The sequence below is a fragment of the Lissotriton helveticus genome, chromosome 4_1 (genome assembly GCF_964261635.1).
Source record: "Lissotriton helveticus chromosome 4_1, aLisHel1.1, whole genome shotgun sequence".
Taxonomy (NCBI): Eukaryota; Metazoa; Chordata; class Amphibia; order Caudata; family Salamandridae; genus Lissotriton; species Lissotriton helveticus.
In genome coordinates this window covers 1,734,527,187-1,734,549,527 of record NC_136063.1, presented here as the reverse complement: position 1 = coordinate 1,734,549,527, position 22,341 = coordinate 1,734,527,187, and the positions used below count along the sequence as shown (strand labels likewise).

The 22,341-nt window shown below is 42.5% G+C and overlaps 1 protein-coding gene across 1 annotated transcript in view; it reads right to left on the bottom strand.

The window, feature by feature from the left end:
• The window catches only part of BTK (Bruton tyrosine kinase), a 531,602-nt gene that overhangs the window by 46,282 nt on the left and 462,979 nt on the right, over positions 1–22,341 (bottom strand). Inside the window, exon 17 of the mRNA XM_078685905.1 lies at positions 16,493–16,611. Within this exon, the coding sequence (XP_078542031.1) occupies positions 16,493–16,611 (119 nt within the window). The remainder of the gene's footprint in view (positions 1–16,492; positions 16,612–22,341) is intronic.

Genomic DNA, 22,341 nt, shown 5'->3' with positions numbered 1-22,341 from the left:
AAGCCGCCATTTCATTTCTCATTATTGGTTTGTCCCGAATGCGAGCGCCAACTGATTAGTGTAAGGAGACTTTCGAAGTAAAACAAGTGAGTCTACTACACTCTTAGTCTCACGCATAGATTCTTTCAATAAGACCGTTTTCAACAAACTCCTTGTACCTCTGCATTTTAGGTCACCTACATCATCGTAAAAAAGTGTTGAAGAGTGTGCATGGGTGTTTGAAGTAAGTTAACTTTAAGATCAGGCAGTATGGTTTGACATCCTAGAATGTGATTTTCTCAAGTAGTGACTTTTGATTGATGTCTTGATTTACAGTGTACGTCGTTGGGTATAACGTCAGGATCTCAGTGTAAGAGGTAAGAGGCAGACAAGACATAAGTGGAGGTGGCTAATAAGTTTTGGTTTATAAGAAGCTATAAGTTTACAGAATAATTTTTGTTCTTTTTCACAGCTTTGGGTCCTGATGAGAACTCCATAGCAGGTAGGAGTTCGAAACACGTAGACTATTTTGTGTACAACCATAAGAATGTGAAATACAACAAATATTGTTTGAGATCATCTATACAGAGAGTACAATCATCAATATTGTTTTCTATGGTTTCTGTAAAGATTATAAAAAAAGCGAACCAGTCTAAAATATTTGTAAATAAATATTGGTGTGATGTCTGTGAGGGTTTGATTGTTTGATTAGAGTGAATGATAGAATGTATGGATTGATTAGGCTAATCATTTTAGTAAATGTATGGATTTGTATTGTGATGTAGATGTATAGCCGTGGTTCCCAAACTGTGCGCCGCGGCTCCCTGGTGCGCCGTTATGAGTTGCCAGGGGCGCCGCGGCACGATGTGGGCAACATGCAGAGTGGAGCTGCAGGGGCTCTTAGAAGGGGTGAAACAACAGCAAGTCCTCATTAACATGTAAATGGTCTTAAAAAGACCTGTGAAGTGCTGGGGTTTGGCTGTGTGTGCACCCGGGATGCATGCTGTCTCATCCTGGGCTGCCACACACGACGGGGAGGCGGAAGGGGGGGGTTAGGGGGGGTTAGTCAGGGGGCTGAAGCCCTTTGAGTCCAATGGGTGTTTGCAGCCGCGACTGTATTTTTTTGTGGATTATAGCATGAGAGGATGGTAGAGCTGGAACACGAACCTTTAATATGATATGACTCAGCTGCTTTAATGTTTTGCAAAAAGTATAAGATATACATTTCTAAAACACTGAAAGAGAAAAATAAGGGATAAAGTAAGCCAATGGTATCAAGCAATGTCTTCATCCATGTATTTACACTGAATCAACATGCCAAACACGCACATCCAAAATGTGTGTTACTTTTAATTAGCAGGATACACCAACAATACAACCTATATTCAAAATTAAAAGGCACTAGTTTTCAGCATCAGGTGTACTATGAAATCTTCTTCCTTATTTTAACCACAACTCCTTTCAATGTCTTGAAAATACATTCACATGTCTTTCTCCCTCTCTCACCTGAACTCGAAAGGCACCAGGCAAACTGGTTCACTGTATCTCATAAAACTAAGAATAAGTTCCAATTCGTGGTGTGCAAAGGATCCTTGACCTCATTCCCCGCTCTCACTCTTTATGTAGATCATCTCCATCAATTCATCTAGCTGCAGTCATGCAACACAAATGCATCAGCACCTCATCACTGCTCACTGCTCACTCCCATGCACCTCCTCAACATTAAAATCATTTCACCTTTTCTGACCTTTACTGGTTGCACAGGCATGCCGTGTGTCTGGAAGGGAGAAGGCATGGAGGAAAGGCATGGACAGATGAGGTAGTCTGAGAGCACGAAGGGTGCTGGGATGGACAGAAGGGGAAGTCTGAAAGCACAGTGGGAGCAGGCATTGCCAGATGGGTCAATCAGGGGGCACAAATGGAGCAGTCATGGACACAAGGAGCAGACTGAGTGCACGAAGAAAGGAGGCATGCACAGAAAGGGCAGTCTGAGGGCGCGGGGGCAGGCATGAACAGAGGGGACAGTCAGAGTGCACGGGGCAGGTATGGACAGAAGGGGTATGGGGCAGGCATGGACAGAAGGGTAGTCTGAGGGCACGACGGAAGCAGGCATGAACACTAGGAGCAGGCTAAGGGTGCGAAGGGAGCAGGCATGGAGAGAAGGGTAGTCTGAGGACACAAAGGGAGCAGCATGGATAGAAGACACAGTCAGAGGACACCAAGGGAGCAGGCATGGAAAGAAGTGACAGTCTCAAGACACAAAGGGGACAGACATGGGTAGAGGGGGCCGGAGAGGTCACGAAGGGAGCAAGCATGAGCAGAACGGGCACTCCTAGCGCAGGGCCAGCCACAAGGCATAAAACAAGAGAATATGCATTTACAATGACATAAAAAGAAAGTGTATTTTGTTTAAAAAGCATGTTTAAATGTACGTTTACAGACAGGGCCATCATCATTTTTCTAAACTATTCTAGACTAAACCCAGTAGAACTCTCGGATGGTCCTTGAAAGGGGAAGGCCTTCAAATATTACTGAAACATCAGTATGGTTACTGACTTCAATACAGCCTCCCACGCCTGAGTTCACAGCGCATTTACATTCTCGATGAGAGAAAACATATCAGCACATAAAACAAAAGTTTGTTTTTCCCCTTTTACAACTGTTATCTTTTTATTTTGTTACAAATATGTTTAAATACCTTCATTGCATCCCAATTAATTTAAGGAAAACAACAGGAAGTACTCTCAAGGTCGGGCTTACATCCCCTCCCACCACCGGTAAAAAAATGGGGGGGGGGGCCACGGCCAACTGCCAATTTGATGAAGGGAGCCATGGCTCAAAAAAGTTTGGGAACCACTGATGTATAGAATGAAAAATTGTTGAAATTAAACTAAAATAATGTGTTGAAAATCAAAAATAAAACAGAAGGATTTATTCAGACTGAACCATAAGTCATTGACCCATGTTGTGTTGAAATCCAATATTCTGGTGTTAATTTAAAAGTAAGTGATGTAACAGTATTGGCAGAAGTTTTGTTTCATATTGGTCATTGGCTTGGCCTTACAGTTGGGAGCCCAAACCCAGTGGTGTTTTTTCGCATCATCAATAATATGGCATGGGTGCAGAGGCAAAGTGATTTCCTTATTTGCGCTGCTGTGCATCAGGGAGGCTTTACATGGGTGGAGCATTGGCATTTCAATGCATCCACCCATATATTTTGGTGCAAACCCAGATTTGCAGAGACTTGTAAACTTTGTTTTGCACCAAAATGGTGCGTGGAACCGACAGAGGCATAACAAGAAAAACATATTTCCCCTTGTTACTTCCTCTTTCCATCTGTGCTGCTTTTAGTGCATGTATGGAACTGGAAATATGCCTTTAAGGATTGTTTTTCAGGAGCACAGGGTCCCTTCCTGCACAAAAATAATCCTGCCCATAAAACAGACACCCTTTCATAATGGTGCAAGGGTGCTTGTGTTGGCGCTTGGTCACAGACACAGTGAGCCAGGGCACAGAGAGATCACAAATGCTCCATATCTTTTTAAATGTGGAGTATTTCAGCTCTTTCCCTTTCATGCAATGAGTTGCATGAATTAATAGTAAATGTGCCCCTTTTTCTTGAAAAAGATCTTCAGACCATCTAATGAATACTAACTCTACATTTGTGGTAGTGTGGACAAACAGTTAGGCTTATCAGAGGGTAGTGCTGAGCATTTGTTGTACTCACAGAGGCAATAAATGTGACACACACTCAAGTTTTTCAGACCAAGAACTTCGTTCTAAAGTAAGTACTTTTAAAGTTATGAATTTTTAGAGTTCGTAAAATAAATCATTTTGGTGCACAATTCTGTGCGTTGAAGTAAATGGGAAAAAAGACAAAAAGGCATGCAAAATCGTACAGTCAACTTTCATGGTTCACTTCTTGGATTTCGGTAGTTTGTAAGGCCAGGTCCAATGTTCCACCAGTAGATTCTCTGGAGCATCCCGGAATCGGCCGGGAGTGGGATGCCTAGGTCGCTGGTAGCTGATGCCTACAAAGAATGGGGCCACCTGAAAACACACAGCACAAGGGAACTTAAAGGTACGTCCGTGGAGTCTCACAAGGGTGTCAAGACCACAGGAGCCCAGCTGGTTTGTCGGTACCCAGGCTGGGCGGGCTGGTGTAGAGCAGATAGGTCAGCCGGGCGGCGCGTGTCAAGAAGTCCTCGCAGTCAGGGGCAGGCAGCTTGGAGAGGTGATTTCAGGACAGCTGGGACATTCACAAAGTGGGCATCAGGGGTTTCGATGTCCCTCAATGGGTGCTTGCTTCTAGGACATTTGGAGTTCGGATTGGACTATTCGTCTTGGTGAATGCTGCAGAGATTCCGGTACCCTGGGTATTGGTGAGGCACGACTCTCATAGGTCCTGGTGTCCCCAAACTTGGCAGGTGAACAGATCTGATCCTTTGGAGCTGGTTTACCACTTTTGGTCTGGGTACTGTGTCAGAATCGCCTGGGAGCAACAAGTCGGTGAAGCTGGAGTCTGCGGTTCGATGCCTGCTGCTGCGGGGAGCAGTGCCTCTACTCCTAGGGAGGTTCTTTGGCAATTTGTAAAAAAACGGAGGGGCTCTTGGGTTTTTGGAGTCCTCGTGGTTGCAGGTCAAGACAGCACACCACGATTATCGTGTCCTTAAGGCAGCAGGCATGATTTGGCACCAATACTCTGCAGCAGGGTTTCAGTCCTCAGGCAGCAGCTTTCCTTTGTCCTTTTCTTCTTTGTGTCCATCGAATCTGAATTCTGGGTCCAGGGATGTCAACTAAATACTAAAATTAGGGGCAGTAAAGGGGGAGACAGGTAGTAGTCAATGAGCTGCCTATCTTTAGGGTGTCTATGCCCTCTAAGTCACCACTCATGTGGGAAGGGGCACTGCCTTGATCCTAATTGGCTAATTCCCTCACAAACCAAGATAGAGGTAAATGAAAAGTGGCTCTAACTCACATGTTGGCTCGATGTGGACCCACCTCCTAATTTACTTAATTTTCCCTCCTGGCTTCCCGCCAAATGTGGAGCAGGAAAGAGGGGTTGGCATTCCCTCCTACCTGGAGCTGCCTGGGTCACATTTCAAAGGCGGCATCACCTTTGGCTTCCAGCCTCAGAGGGCCATCCTGCCCTGTTGGAGGTGTGAAGAACCTCCGTCTAGAGCAGGCTTTGTTCCTGGCCTCTGACAGCGCTGGCCCTCACCTCATGAGGTCAGAAACATGTCTGCTAGTGGCAGACTGGTTGAGACGAGTCAGAGACCACACCAGTGCTTGGTAAGTTTCCAGGGGACCCTCTAAAGGGTCTCCTGGGGACATTTATTGATAAATCCAACACCAGTGAGGATTTATTAAGACAAGATGTTTGATACCAAACATTTTAGGGTAAAGTGAAGCCATTATGGAGCTAGGAAACTCGTACTGACAAGTATCCAGCCCATGAACTCGCTATGGCCTCCCTGTACACTTAAAATATCCAAGAATGGACTTGATATTGTAGGGCCATATCTGCTCATGCAGATATGTCCACACATGGGATATAGTGCACCCACCCTTAGGGCTGTAAGGCCTGTTGTATCAGTGAGTTGCCTGTACGTCATGCAGTGTATGGGGGGCATGGCGCACAGGGCTGTGTGCCATGTCAACTCTTCAGTTTTCTCTGCACCAAGACATGCAGCCTTCAATGGCAGTTTGCATGATCTTGGGGAGGGGTCCCTAGAGTGCCACAATTTGTGCTGCAGGCCTAGTGGACTCTCTTCAAGACCGATGCCCTAGGTACCACCGGTACCATTTATTAGGGGCTTATAGGGGTTGCTGAAATGGTGCTAATTGTGGTACATTTTTAGGGACAAATACTGGTATTGGGAGCCTGGTTGTCAGGGATCCAGTACACCTCTGTCAAAGTTACATAAAAAAATAGGACAAAAAGTGGTGGGTACTGCAACAGACACCATGTTTCTCACACTTATCCTTGTATTAACCACTCTACAGTGTATTGTATACATGAAGCATCTTAATGTGAACAGTGCTTTAAATCAAGATGTAGGGACTTAACTATTGCTACAAATAGACACACTCCGAGGACAACAAATACCAGGGGATATATCTGTGATCTGGTTTTAACAAAAATTATTTAGGATTGGGACTCTAAACGAAAATGGTACTATGTGTTTCAAAAATATATGATTTTGCAAATTATGATGTTGAAAACCAAAAAAATTATTACAAACTGCCACTATACCCTGACTGTCACTCCTAACAGTTGCACCTTGTGCTGTAGTTCGCTGCCATCATCAACAATTCAGAGAATGGTCTCACAGCAGAGACACTGTGTAGTGGTTGGTATACCTATGGTGCCAGCGCTTTGGGTCACTACCTCACGCCCAAAGGGTATCTTTAAAATCTAACTGCAGCCAGAGTACATATGTCCCTACAAACATACTACCTTTGTGTTCACCATAAGGACCCTACGGCAACAGCCTTTGAGGATAGGAATGGCCTTCTTTCTGAAACTGAGGCGATTTTTGCAATTAGGACCTCCATTGGCATGTTTTCGATCTGTTTGTTGCCTAACCAGTTCTTTCCAGGTAAGGAATACACATGCTTTCCCTAATATTTCGCTACACTCCATTGTAATTTGCCTAATATGCTTATGATATATTTAAAACCATTCCATGTAAGAGAAAAAGGAGCAGGAGAAAATTAATAGCAATCCCTACATTTATGGTTAAAACAATCAACAAATGCCCCATGGGGGCAGCGCTCATGTGAGTCACAGCTGATAGCTGATCATTGCTCCATTTCCTGTTATTTTAATGCATTTGAAAATGTAGAAGAATCATCGAATAAATAACACTCCCTAGATTCATAATCGAGATCGCAGCTAAGTACAAGAGGAGATGTCTAGTAGTACCCAAATTCATAGTTAAAGCATGCAGTTAAATGTCCCATGGGTTTAGAGTTCCTTTTGGTCAAGGCTGACAGTTGTCAAATTGGAACTAGTCATCATTACCCCCCCAAAGGAGTGACCAGAAAAATAAAATACCCCCACTTTGAGCCAAAGCTCTTAAGACACCAAGCCAGCGAATCAAGTCATTGTGACCCTCCCCAGGAGAGCTTGCTTGTCTCTTCCAATCAAGCATCTATCCATTCATCTTTTCATCCTTCCATCCACCTGCTGAAAATAACCATTACATTCTGTCATCCATTCAGTTGTTCATCCAACATTTAGTCTGTCACATTTCCATCTATCCACCCGCCCATTCATATCCAAACCTATCTATCTTCAAATATATCAATCCTTTCCCTCAGTTATCTGTCCTTTCACTTAGCCTCCCCCGCTTTCATCCATCCATCCCTCCAATCATCCATCCTTTATTTTGCTTATCCATCCACCCTTTTACTCAGACATCAATCTAGCCATTCTTACACTCATTCATTAATCCAACCTTTCATTCATCCACCCACCCTTCGACCCTTCCACTCACCCATCCATTCATTTAGATTTTCACTCATCCATCCTTTCACTCACTCACTCTTCCATCCATCCTTTCCCTCAATCATCCATCAACCCTTTCATCCAGTCATCCATCTTACCTCCCTTTCACTCATCAATCCATTCGTTCACTCATCCATCAATTATTTCACTCAACCATCCATCCCTCATCCAGCCTTTCACTCACTCATCCATCATTTCTCTCATCCATCCATCCATCCATCCATCCATCCATCCATCCATCCATTTACCCTTTCACTTATCCATCCATTCATTCACACTTTCACTCATCCATCTATCTATCCTTCCTCTCTTTCACTCATCCATCCTTCCCCCTTCCTTTCACTAATTCAGCCATACATTTATCCATCTACCTTTCACTCACACATCCATCCATCCATTTAACCATTCAACCCTCCATCCATCCTTTCACTAACCCATTCATCCAGTCATCCATCTATCCTCTCTTTCACTAATTCATCCATTCTTTTCCTCATATCGATCCATCTATCCATCCATCCATCCTTTCACTCATCCAACAATCCTTTCAACCAATCTGTGCTTCCATCCACCCATTCATCCATCCATCCATTTACCCCTTCACTCATCATCAATTCTTTCACTCGTTCAGCCATCTATCCTTACTCACATCATCATCCATCCTATCTGTCACACATCTGTCCATCCATTCATCCATCTATTCATCCATCCTTCCTAACTTTCACTCATCTATCTTTACATTCATCCTTTCACTCATTCATCCATGCAGCTATCCATCCTTCACTTCACACACTGACCCATTCACTATTTCACTCACACATCCATCCATCCATCATCCTTTCATTCACTCACCTTCCCACCCTTTTGCATTAACTATGAGCCTTTCTTTGTCTGCAGAGTTGCAGACAGAAGATGCCTATTAAAAACCCCACCCTGATGTAGCTGCTATAGTGGGGGCTTGACGACGCCCCGGATTACCCCCATCTTGTGCCTTTCATCTCATTTAGAAATGTGGGGGATAACCTAACCAAATACCTCCCTTTGATGTGTCCCAAATTAAACCTTAGGAACTGTGGCCCTGATGAGCATTCCCTTCAGTGTCCTATTTCCTGTTGGTTTCCCAAGCTTTGTGCGACAGTATTCATGAATTTTATGAACTTGCTAAATGCACTAGTACCCTCTTGGCTCTGGACAACCTTTAAACAGGAACTATGTGCTATGCAGGAACGTGTTAGGGTGTAGTACAAGGAAGTATGACGTAATGTGCAGTGTGTGAGTGAATGTTGGAGAATAAAGACATACTTGAATGCAGCTCCTGTGTGTGATGTAATCTATCTGCATACTCCAGGGCTGGGGAAGATGCTACATCTGGCAACGAGTAGGAGATACGTGCCTCTGGAGAACAAGATGGCTCTCTCTGAGAGTTGGCAACCGTAGAGTGAACTGCGCATGTGCTGTGTGTGCCCTGAATCGATGCAAAGCAGCCTGCGACAGGCACACATAGAGACAAAGCCCAACTCCAGCCCATACAAGACCACAGAAGGAATCAAAGGCCCTGCAGAGGAGCATATTTCAATATTCCCGCCAATACCGGTGGGGAGGTTGTTGGTAGAAAAGCTGCACTCTAACATAGAGTGATTATTCAGACTATGTGAGAAAATAACTCTAGCGCCAATGAAATACAAAAGCAGAAAGCAAAGAAAACATACTCACCACCAGGAGCAATTGAAGCATACTGCAACACATGCTTATACACACAGCTGATGCTTTCAGAAGTTATCGGAGCCACTCTGCACAGCGAAATTAATTGAACGACATGTGCTCACTTAATGGCAGCAGAAGGGTGCACGGTATACAGTGCAGTTGTGTTCCTAAAGCAACCACCTCCATTCGACACAACTAAGAGACAGAACATTGGTGCTAGATGGACTGCTTGGTTTGGAACATTCAATGACTTCATAGATGCGCTAGAAGAAGATTATAAGAAAATCATCAAATATTTGAAAAACCTTGCAGGGGATTGAGTGAAAGAAATGTTAAAGAAAGTTGCACCGACTTATGCAACATCGTAACGAAAAGTGAAAGAAGCCCTACAAGGCAAGTTCATTCCAATGCCGAACTTTGATTATGAAAGGTATATCTTCAACAAAGAATGACAACTTGTCGGGGAAACAATTGAAATCCTTGACACACTTGCAAGTTCTTTGGCTTTACCGATAAGAACCCATACCCCTTAGAGTCATCGGTGGCTGTCATTCGGATTAATTTAAAAGGAGCATGTTGAGACAGACACTCAGTCTGGAGAAAATACTAATGGCCACAAGAGCTGAGGAATGAGCAGAATGACAAGTCACTGATATGGAATCAGGGAAAGCTCACAATGAATCCGTGTTGACAATGAAAAGTAAGCACAAGACAGGTTAACATAAGTCGACATCGTCGGAGAAGACAAAACTATGCTCCTGATGTGGATTTTCAGTTCCCTGCAAAAGCAGATGTCCAACCCTTGGACAAACTTGCAAAAGGTGTGGGAAAGTGATCCACTTCATTACTGTGTGTTGAGCTAAGAAAAATCAAGTGTGTCATGACGGAAAGACAAGAGGGATGCAAGAATGCACCAGAAGCACTCTTGCCACGCTCACAAAACCAAAAAGCAACATCAGCTATGACAATTAGAGACCAGGCAGAATCAATCGTCGTCAAGTTCATCATACACAGGTTGTTCAATGTTGCTATCAAGCACCAGCGAAGAAGATGGGTGTGTACAGATGATGTCTACCAGAAAAATGGCACACACATGTGGGGTTAGCTGCCTGTCAAGAAGATGGAAGTTAAAAACCAATCACCAAACAATGAGCCAAACTTCATTCAGACACTGCCCCAAATTCACATTGGAGGTTTAAGGTCACCCAACAACCTTTATTATTGACTGTGGGGCTTCAATTAATTTCATGCTGGTGAAAAAGTTCTACAGCCTCTCACCTGTGCCACATTGTACTCCTTACGACAAGAAGACATAAACCTAGGCAGCTTGTAAACCATTATGAAGCCAAGGGTCATTAATAGCGACCATGCAGCACAAAATGACATCAGTACAAGCCATCACTCATGTTTTGCAAGGGACCTCCTCCAATGCCTGTTTGCTGAGTTTTGCCACCACGGCTGATATGGGGTTGATATCCCTCAAATACAACCTATGTGCCTAGTCTGAGATTATGAGACAATTCCTGTTGTTGTTTCGTGGCTTGGGAAAACTCAATCAAATGAAAGTACAACTGTACATCAACAAAGACTTTCATCCTGTTACCTAGCAACAGAGTGGAGCCACTTTTCACTTGCATTATGTTTTAGTGAAAGCGTTGGCAACATTTTAGAAACATGACATTATTGAATATTCCACAGGCTCACACCCTGGGTTTAGCCCATAGTAATTATACCAAAAAAGGAAAGTGGTGGAGCGGTACACATTTGTGTTGATATGGGAGAGACACCCTGGTCCACATATAGCGGACACAATCATGCAACTGATTGGGGCTAAAGTCTTCTACAGTTGTGACCTAAACAAAGGGTATCACCAACTCGAGCTAGAAGAGAACTGCTGATATATTACCACTTTTTCCACTCACGTTGGGTTGTTCAGATACAAGAGACTGAGTTGTGGAGTAGCCTCAGCTGCTGAAATATTTTAGGATGTTATCTGCAGAGTCATCCAACCTGTTACATATGCTTTCAATTACAGAGATGTTTTTTAGGAGAACCCAGAAAGAACATGACAAAGCTCTTACTCAAGTGTGCCAGTTATTTGCTGATGTAGGTCTCACTTTAATTCAGTCAAAATACGAATTACACAAAACCAAACGTAAGTTTTTTGGGCACATGTACTTTTCTGATGGAGAATGACTCCAGATTCAGACACTCGATCACCCCCTCCCCAAGAGGTTACCATGCTGCAATCCTTTCTAGGCATGGCCAGTTATTGCTCAAGATACTTTCACAATTTTGCCACAGCGAGTGCACCATTCAGAGACTTGACAGAGTGGAACGTTCCTTTCTAGTGGTCTCCTGAATTAGATCAGAGTTTCAAAGAAATAAAACATACAACTGAAAATGTGACTGAAATGGCCTACTTCGACTCCAAGCTACACACTGAAATCACGGTAGATGAGAGCCCGTTGAGGCTGGAGGCAATCCTTGCTCAAAACAATGGCCATCCAAATGCTCAGAGACATATTCCAGTCGAGGCCTGTCTGACAGAGAAAGAGCCTGCTCTCAGAAGGAGAGTCTAGCTGTGACGTGGGCCTGCAAGGACCTTTATGTATTCCTTTATGTAAAACGATTTACTGTCATCATGGACCACTAAGCATTGCTCACTATCTTTGGAAATCCGAAGGCTAAGATATACACTCACGTCGAAAGATAGGAGTTGAGACTGCAAGAATAGGACTATGAAAGTGTACACAAAACTGGGAAGGATCAGAACCAAGCTGACTACTTTTCAAGAGTGCTGATACATCGTCCTAGTTCGATGTCTGAAGAATATCTCAACTTTATTGTGAGGGCCAGTACACCAGGGGCCTTGTCATTGCTGCCACCAACACAGACAAAGACATGACTATTGCCAAATAACTCACTGAGAAACAAACATGGAGATGATGTACGCGACCTCTGGCTGATGATATTAAATTCCAAAAGTTAAAAAACGTACAGGATGAGTTAAGAGTCACCCAGGAAGGCATCATACTGAAAGGCTCAAAAATTGTCATACCAGAGAGCTTAAGGTAACAGTCCTCGAGTTGGCCTATGAGGACACTGTTGTATTGTAGCTACCAAAAGAGTGCTGAGGGACAAAGTGTGGTTCCCTTCACTAAATGTGCGAGTAGAAAATGAACGGAAAGCATGCCACATCTGCAGTTGCCTATCCTCTAAAGTGATGAAGCACCCTGTGACCTTATCTGACCTTCCTGATCATGCCTGGAAGAGAGTTGCAGTTGACTTCTTCGGACCATTAGGATATGGACAACATCTCATGGCAGTCATACACGAATATTCACAATTTCCTTTGGTGACAGCACTGTCCTCAACAACTCACGATAAATTCATAGAAACGCTTGAAGACATATTTACAACTTGGTGCATCCCCGAGATTCTCAAATCTGACAATGGCCCACCTTTCAAAAGCTAAGAATTCATAGAGTTTCTTGTACGACTCAATGTCAAACACCAAGAGTATAACCCTTTGGCCCCTAGCCAATGTTGTAGAAGAAAGATTTATGGGCACCCACAAAAGGGTAATTCAACAAGCGTCCATGAAAGGAGTCAACTTGAGTCATGCCATGTGCCAGGCCCTCTGGGCTTATCCATCAACTCCTCACTCTACAACTAGTGAGAGTCCAGCCACCTTGCTGTTTGGGAGAGCCATCAGAAGAAAACTACCTTGATGGGCATCAGATCGATCAGAGAGTGCTGACAAACTGCGTACTATCAAATCCACTTGTAAGAGAAAATTAAAGTGTAAGCTGGTCATCACGCCACACCGAAGAAACAGTCTTTGACAAAGGCACTGGTAAAGCAGCGACAAAAGTAAAAGATGGACACTCCTTTTGCCATTAATCCTTTACAGGTGGTGGCGTGCAAGGGACACATGGTGACAGCACATTGTCCTGGGAAATCTATCACTCTGGACACATCATAATTTAAACACCTACCTCGACACTCGCCAGCTCCTGAAACTACATCGGAGGTGACCCTGTCTGTAGGTTTGGCTCATAAGCCTGAGCCTCTGCCTCTGTTGCCTGATAGGGATCTGCCTCGATCACCTCGCCTCACCCAAGCCAGCAGACAGGTGTGAGCTCCTCACAGACTAACCGAGGAGACATGATTTTGAATGATGCTTGCCACTTTTTATTTAACAAAGGGGGAGATGTAGCATAGTGATATTATATGCACTAAGACCTTCGTGGTTCTGTGTGGATTTTTAACAGGAACCACATGCTATGCGGAGAGGTGTGTGATTCTAGGAAGTATGACGTAATGTGCAGTGTGTTATTGAATGTTGGAGAATAAAGACATACTTGACTGCAACCCCTGTGTGTGGTGAGATCTATCTGTGTGCCTCAGGACTGGAGCAGGCGCTACACTATGTGAGATGTATTGGAATGCCAAAGCGGTGACATCTGGAGTATGCTCAAAATACATTCGACCGATGAAGCCCTTTGGTTCTCCTAGCTCCTGGCACAAATGGTATTTCAGTGTGTCTATAGTTGCTTGCTTAAACTTGACCCAATATTCTAGATTATTGGGTTATCAATAGCTATACAAGTTGTTTAGCAATTGTTGATCTCTCTGGTGCTATAATCCATGATAAGATTGTCATACTCAAATCGCAAGATCTTTAGCTGATGACAGTTGATTTTGAGAGGACATGCCCCAGGGTTTGCAACTGCTCCCTCCATATCTATGACAAATAAATTAAACAAAAGTGGGGTAAACACACAGCCTAGCTTAAGGCCTTTATTGACATGAATTTTCTTTGTCAGGATACCTTCTCTGTCCGGTTTCAATTGTACACAATTATTTGAGTGCAGAATAATAATTGCATTAGGGACACCTCATTGACTAGTTTGGCACAAAGAAGACCTCTGTCAATATTGTAGAATGCTTTTTGGAAATCAATAAAAAGACATGCAATCAATTTCAATTTCAAAAGCTTTTATTCAATTTGTTAGTACAAATTATACAAGCAAAAAACCTATATAACAATTCATTACGTTAAAATTATAATGAGAAGGCTAAGTTATAAAAAGAAATGCAATCATTTTTTCCCATTATTATGCTTCTGTTATTGTGTATATCAGCTTCATTGCCTGATCATACTATAGCTGCTTACCTTTCCCAGTATCTCAGAACCCTGTGAGGCGCAATGGCTACATCCGTTCATGCAGCATCATGGATAACTCTGCACAAACGTCTCGAAAGACTATTTTACCAAACACTTTCTACACAAGTCGAACTGAGTTCAGCTACCCCTCGCTGGGCCAGTCAGTCCCAGTGAGGATGGCCAATAAGAAATTATTGTTTCTGTACATACAGCTCTGACCCCCATCTGTAAGTGCTTTTAGGAGCCGGTAAACAGCTAGAGGAAGGTCTGGGCTCCAACCCTTTCTACTGTAACTCTGACCGGTGTCAAGAAGAGATCGTCCTATGAATGAATATATCCTGATGATGTTGTCTAAGGAGAAAAGGTCAATGCCCAGACTGATCCACTTCCTGATTTATGAAACAAGGTGGAAGTCTGTAGGTCGTTATTTTGTCATTCTTATGATGGCGCAATAATCAAAATTGTTCCACCTAAGGAAATCAATAAATTTCAGAACAAAAAGATAGCAGATTTTCATAAATGTTATATTTAACTGTTGATAATTAGTAAACAAAAAACATAGTAAACATATTAACAAGCAGCAAACATCTTTTATCCATGAAACATTCCAATATAAGAAAAGCACTTCAAAGGTCCTAGCACACATTTAAGGTTCTATATGACAGTATTATGTCATTTTAGAATTCAAGTGGTAAAAAATTACAGAGGAGAAAAAAACATGCTCTTCTGATAAGCAGAACATTATTATATATGGAATTCTTTTTAAGTTCCTAATGGTGAATTCAAATGTGCTATTGCATGTTTGCTCTGGTGGCCTAAGTCCCATTGGAGAGTGAGACCATCCATTTATCCTACACATGAACCCTTCTGTCTTTTGTTTTTGCTCCTCCAGGATGCTTGGAAAGCCTTCAGCAGCATAAGCCCTATTAGCAAGAGTCTTCCTTTTGGCTTAACTATGGCTACCTGCTGCCTTCTGTGGAGGAAGTGACTTACAGCACCTTATGCAAGTGTGGTTGAGTGCGCACCCAAGAACAGAAACCAGTAATAAGTGACAGGAACCTAACGCAGAAGAAGCATCCTACTACTAGGGTTGAAACGTCTAATCCTACCGAATGGAATGGTGCATTAAGTTGATATATTTCCTAAGTATGTCGAACTACTAGAGATACTGTGATGTCACTAGTGCTGAAAGTACACACAGCTGGAAAGTGGCAGTACTACTAAATGTTTTTTTAATCAAAGCCGTTTTTATATAGTCAAAAGAATTGCAAGTTTATTTTAGTCTGCGGAGTTTTCAACACCAGTTAATGTCTGAGGACTTGTATATGTATCTGTATGTCTGTGTGTGTGTGTGTTTGTGCATGCTCCCACCCACGTTATTTCCTTCTTATCTTGATGGCAACAGAAAGTATATCACAGGTGAAAGGATTACTGGTGGCATTGCATAAGACATCGGCAGTGATATCCCCAATGGTGTCACAAAAGCTTCAACCAAAAGCACCGTTCCCACATCTATTTGCTGTCAGTGTAAAGACAGGCGTGTTTCTACACAGTGCACCCACATCCCGCTGGGATTGGCCAGTGCAAAGTAGAAGGTTCTAACCAGAGATTTAATGTACGTGTAACTGTTTTACTCATTGTTGCGACACAGTATCACGGAGTGAGATGGGCAGTTTAGATGCAAATTTGGTATCCCAAATCTCATTTTTTGGTGATGTTTCTCTAATAATGCGCACATTGGCCACTGTGTTAAAAGACAGATTACACAGCCAAAAAAGGTTGCTGCCATCATTCCAAATTTGCAGTTCATTAATCAGTTGTTTTGTGCTGTGGCTCAACAAAAATATACCACTTTCAATGGAAAAGGCAATTTTGAAATCCCCCTATATTTTTTAGCTGCGTAAAAATGTATGCTCGATCCTTAATGCTTAGGTGCTTCTTTGCAACATTTCGTGCAAATTCATCAAACGGTTCCAGACTAATTATGAGCAAAAACACTGGCTACTTTCTGATGGTTCAAGCATAACCCGCTGATGAATTCATAAGCCAATGGGCCGTGCAGATAGACAATGCAAAAGACAGGGATGAGCCTGTACAATATGCGGTACCTTATTGTTTCAACTCACCAAAAGACCAGACATCTGATTTGCTGCTGAATTTACTGTACATAAGGACTTCAGGCGGGGACCAACGGACTGGAAACTTGGTACCCAAGGAGCTAGTATACTCATCATCCAGGACATACCTGAAACAGCAAATAATGGAGATGTACAAAAAATATATTATACCGTGGATAAATTAGATCTTTTGAGAAACTATAGAAGATGGGAAACCCCTAATGGCAAGAATTCTACTGGGTTGAAAAAAAAGAGATCTACAAGAAAAAAGGTATTTTTTTTCAAAATAATTTTTTTTAAAAGTGTCGAAAGAAGGGACAGAATCGGGAATCCAATTCAAGTAGGTAGAATCATGCAATCATTGAAGACAAAAGATTAAAAGCAAAAATTTTGCTAGGGATCATACGAAATATCTGAGTGTTAAGTGCAGAAGTGAACATACGTCATATAGAGATATCAAAGTAGATAGATAAGGGAAGGACGCACAAATTAATACATGATTTTAATACAATAAAGTGAAAAACAAACTATAAGAAGGTGGGGGGGACATTCTAATATTTTTGGATGTCTCTCATAATATCAAAATCCCAAGAAGGATGGTTACCCTGATATATAGCATAAGTATTGAGAACGATGCCTCTCCCTGCTTTACCCTGCATTCTCCTGTGCTGTTCACCCTTCTACCCTAATCCTTTTCAAGCTGTTGTAGCAAGGTTGTTGCATGTTTTATTCTGATTTACAAAACTTTCACTGGAAATTGGGATAGACTCTGCTTACTCCAATGTTTCAGAAATGATTGGGCAGGTCAACCTTGTGATGGATAGACATCTTACCTTATCAAAGACCAGTCCAACTATTGAATCTACTTGAGCAATCTGCTCCACTTCAGCCTTCAAGGGTAATCCTTGACTGTGCTCCATCCTTCACTATCACATAAAGGTTAAAACCTAAAATAGAATTTCATGGCATCCATTTACATAACAGTAGTATCTGTTTGCTGTGGTTCCAGGGATAAGAGACGCTACTTGTTACAATGATCGTCCAGTTTCCCCATTAGCTCCTTTCTCTACATGCCACCTGCATGGAGAACTAGCTTGGTAACATTTGAGGAAGTAATGACGTAAGCAATTGGATTTGTACACATAGAAAAAAGGGAGGTGTCATAGCACGGAATCCGTTAGGACACCGAAATAGAGATGAATAAGAGAAGAGTGGTGTGCTATGCAAGAGGTAGTATACAAATGCACCTTATTTCTACAGGCTACCTAATAATCTACAGGGAGTGCCCCTCTCCTCCTATTAAGTTTCCTTTTACCCTTCTCCAGGTTTTCTATGGCGCTCCTAAAAGATCCACCAAAGTTTGAAAAATTAATTGTTTTCCTAGAAGGGCTTTCTTAAGACTAACAAAATCTGAACATACATTTTGTGGGCTTCTGCAATTGAGGCCTAGATATTAAGGGCCAGATGTAGGAACCCTAATACCGGTCGGTAATGGCCGAAATTACCGAATTTCGGCCGTTACCGACCGGTATTAGGCATTTGGGATGTAGGTGGCTACATTTCAGATACGGTAATTTACCGAATCGGTATTTAAGAATTCAGTAAATTACCGAATTCTTAAATACCGATTCAGTAAATTACCGAATCTGAAATGTAGGAAGCACTCAAGTGAGTGCTTTTCACCTGTAAGGATTCGTTATTTACCACCAACTACAAGAACACCCTAAAAAAAGCAATTTTTTGCATTTAATAACAGTGCCATGTGGCAGACATAAATATGTGCCACATGTGCACCCATGCACAATTAAGGGGTGCAACAGGGTGTCAAAGTGACACCCTGCCACCCTTCAATGTTTTCCCCCTAAATACCGATTCGGTAATTCCCATTCATTCCTATGGGCCTCCAGACCCATAGGAATGAATGAGGAATACTGAATCGGTAACTACCGATTCGGTAAATACCGAATCTTAACGATTCAGTAATACTTACCGAATTTTTCCCTACATAGCATTTACCGATTCTAAAATACCGAATTTGTAAAATTCGGTATTTTAGAATCTGTAAATGTCCCTCACCTGCATCTGGCTCTAAATGTTTACATATGGTTTTATCCTGTTTAAGGACAAAACAAATTCTCAACATTGTGTATTTATATAAGTGTTTTAATTAAGTGATTTATTTATTCACTCCAATCGAAGTTAGGTCAAGACGCTGTGGTGTAGTATGGATGGTGGGTTCATTGTCGACATTACTAAGTTAGCATGAGCTTCGCCGCCATGAGGCTGCTTTTGCGCACAACCCTACATGCGTTTATTTTGCAATACTCTGTTTGTGCCCTTTTCACATGAGAACTGTATACCTTTTGCGTTCTCTGCTGTGCTCTGAGGTTTAGTCTGCACACGATGTACAAAGTCGATCAACAATGCCCCTTGTTATTTTGTTCTGGTCAGTCCCTTGCACCTAGACATAACATGACACTAAGCTGCACTACTAAAAATCATATGCTTTAATATTGCAAGCTAAGCATGTTGTTCACACACTTGGAGAAGACCTTTCCAGAGAGAAGAGTTGTGCTTGTCCTGAGATGTAAACCTTTCATCTAGGCCTTGCGGTAGGGGGTCTGCTGACAAAGCCCAGAGGTCTTCTTTTTTATAATAAACTATATCCTAACACGGGGAGGGTGGTTGGGCACGTTAGCCCTTTTCCACTGTCTTTATAAAATGATACCCCGTTTGTATTCTATGGATTTGTGACAATGCTGACAATATTGTTGTTTATGCATTTTGCTGCTAGTAATGGCATGTGTACTGTACCATAGAGCGTGTTAGTTAAAATAATAATTTTAAACAATACTGTGACTTTGAATACTCTCATTTTGGACAAGTATGAGTGAGTGAGCGAAAGAGTTGTCTTGCTCCCGCGATTCCTGATAGAGTCGGCGGTGTTGTGTTCTGGTTTGTCTAATCATTGGTAGCTTCGCTGTTTGTCAGAGAACGAATGCGACACTATTGCTAGTCAGTTTTGGTATTTTTGGATACTGAGGTGATAGATTAGTACACCGCTGTCTACAGAGGTCCTGGTTTCCTGCGCAAAGTTCTGTACATGTGCAGCATCCCTGCAGCATGGCGCCGCCAACGTTTGGTCTGGTTCTTATCTGCGGAGCGCTTGAGTAGTGCTTGTGCTTGTCCACAATTCCTTTGCGTCTGTCTACAGAGACAGCTGTGAAGTATAACCTCCTATATTGATGTTTTTATAGGTTCTTTCAAGTTTGAAGTTTTCAAAAGGTTTTCCTCTTTATTTGACAAGTAGAATGCCTGAGAACGTAGGGGAGTTGAGAAGTGTCACCTTTTATCAAGTGTTCTGAATACTTCTCAATTTGATATCTAACAGATTTTCTTGCAGTGAAGATAGTTCTCATTTTTCACCAGCCAAAAGGTGTTCCTCTATTATGCCTGAAAGATTACTCTTACTTCTTACACACACCCGTGCTCTGTCAATATGTGTAATGACATTGCTCTAAGCTGTGACAGGACTACGTGATCTAGCTTTACATGGAACACCAACATACCTATGTTAGAGGTGGTTTGTACCTGGTGCTGAGTAATGGTTTTACCAGCTTTAAGTGTTGTGTTGTTATATGGTCTAGTAGGGATTACATGATCACAAACTTCACTGATTATGAGATACTCAACCTGAGAGGTTTTTAAAGTGGCTTCTTGGTGTTTTCTTTAAGTAGTTTCATTAATATACATTTTTAGGGCTGTCAAGCTTAAAATCACTTTACATACACCAGCAGCTCTCTGAGTTCTTCATAGAAGGACTGAGCCCACAAAGCTATTTGCATATATGAGTTTGTCATACACATATATATACAGCCCATTTTAGATGCATAAGCCACTATTATATTCACAAAAGCTGGTTTTGCACGACAGGATCTTCTTGTGAGTAAACCTGACAAGGTTGAGGAGTCAGTGTGGAGTGAGCATGCAAGGGCTGGAATGCCCTGTGAGTTTGTGCATACTCAGAACCTTGGGTATCCACACATTCTTCTGTGACTGTTTCCCACCTTGGAAAATGTCAGAACTTTACTTGTGACAAGTGGAAGGCCCAATTTAATTTCCATTGTCGGAAGCAGATAAAAATCCCACCTTCTCCCCTCTTCAAATTGGTAGGCTATCAGGAAAGGGTTACTTAATGAAAAGAAAAATAAACATTTGCTCTGAAGATTTTTGCATGATCAGATAGACACCTGTGCCTTCTTAGGGAAAATGCAAGTCGCAAACTTTTTGCAGTGGTACACCTGGAAAACTGCAACTGGGGTAAGGTTCTATGCATACTTCTTTGAACTTTTGTGAATTTCTGAAAGTCACATATGTACACCATATATAAGTTGTGGTAAATCATTGGATGCAGATTTAGAACTTTCTCTGAGAATCAGGACTACTGCTGAGAACTGTGCCATTTTTCAGTTGCAAGGTGTCCTAAATAATGTGTAGCTCGTCTTTACCACCGGTTCTCATCCTTCAAGAGTAAGTCCTTCGTGACATCTCCCCCTTGCTGCTGCGCTGCCTCTCTGTTTGCTGAGTTCTTTGGCTGGGCTCCTCTTTGTTAGACACACCTATGTTTTTTTTATCCAACTTGTTTAGTTTTGTGCTGCCTTTTTTTCCCCTGTTGTAATGTCGGAGGTTTTTCCACCCACTCACCTTTCTGCTTTTTTTCCCCGTTGTTTGTCTGGTTGCTGAGCTGTTTGCCTGTGCTCATCTTTGTTTGACTCATCTTTGTTTTATTTTGTCTAACTTATTTAGTTTCTTTCAGCCTTTATTTCTCTTTTTGATCAGGAATCCGAGGTAGGAATAGCAAGCAGCTCCGGAGGGCACTCCAGGGCATGATAGAGCGCAGGCCAGCATTCTAGTTGTTATACCGTCATGCTTCAGAAGCCATGCATGATCGTTAATAGGCCAAGACCAGGAGCCTATGGTGTGCAAGGAGAGGAGGACTTAGAGGAAGGAGCACAGAACAGCGTGAGCGCAGATGCCAAACTAAGACGACTGGGAAGGAGCGAGATGAATGTAGAGCAAGAAGAAACACGGGCGAGGTGAAGGCCATTCAACAGCTGTCGGAGATTAGAGAAGAATTAGCAGAAGAGGAGGACGGCAGGAGAGCACCAAAGAAAGGTGAGCAGGAAGAGACCGCTGTGACTCTAAGGCTGAGTCACAGCTTCAGGCAGAGAGGGAAAGGGAGAACTGTGCTGATACCCTACTCCATGGGAATACCCCAACCCCATCAACGTTTCATGCCTCAAGCCTGGTACTAAGAATTACAAAGACAGATGTCAGTAATAAATTACCTCAGGCCAAGCCCCATTCGAGAAAGACACACTGTGTGGTAACGGGTTCTCTACATAGTGAAAAAATAACCGATTATTAAGGTCTTTTTTTACTGTCTTATTTCCCCGAGGGTGAGATTGGACCTCGTGAAGCACATAGAAGTTCCCTCAGATGAGCTGGAAGAAGGTCTTGACATAACAAAATCCCAGAGGGTTACCATGTGGTCCGGTTAGGTCTCTATAGGATCCCTGAATCCAAGCGACAGGCAGTGGAGGAATCATTGAACCATTTAATAGCCCCTGATGTTCCCCAGCAGTGCTTGTTCCAAAACTCAATGGCACCATAAGGTTTTGCATAGACTCCCACCAATTAAACAGTGTATTAAAATTTGATCTGTACACTATGCCCCGGGTAGAGGACCTAGACAAGCTCATAGAAAGTCTGGGTTCTTCCACCTACCTTACCACACTGGACCTTATGAAAGGGTATTGACCCCAACCTCTAGAAAAATGACGTCATTTTCCACACCC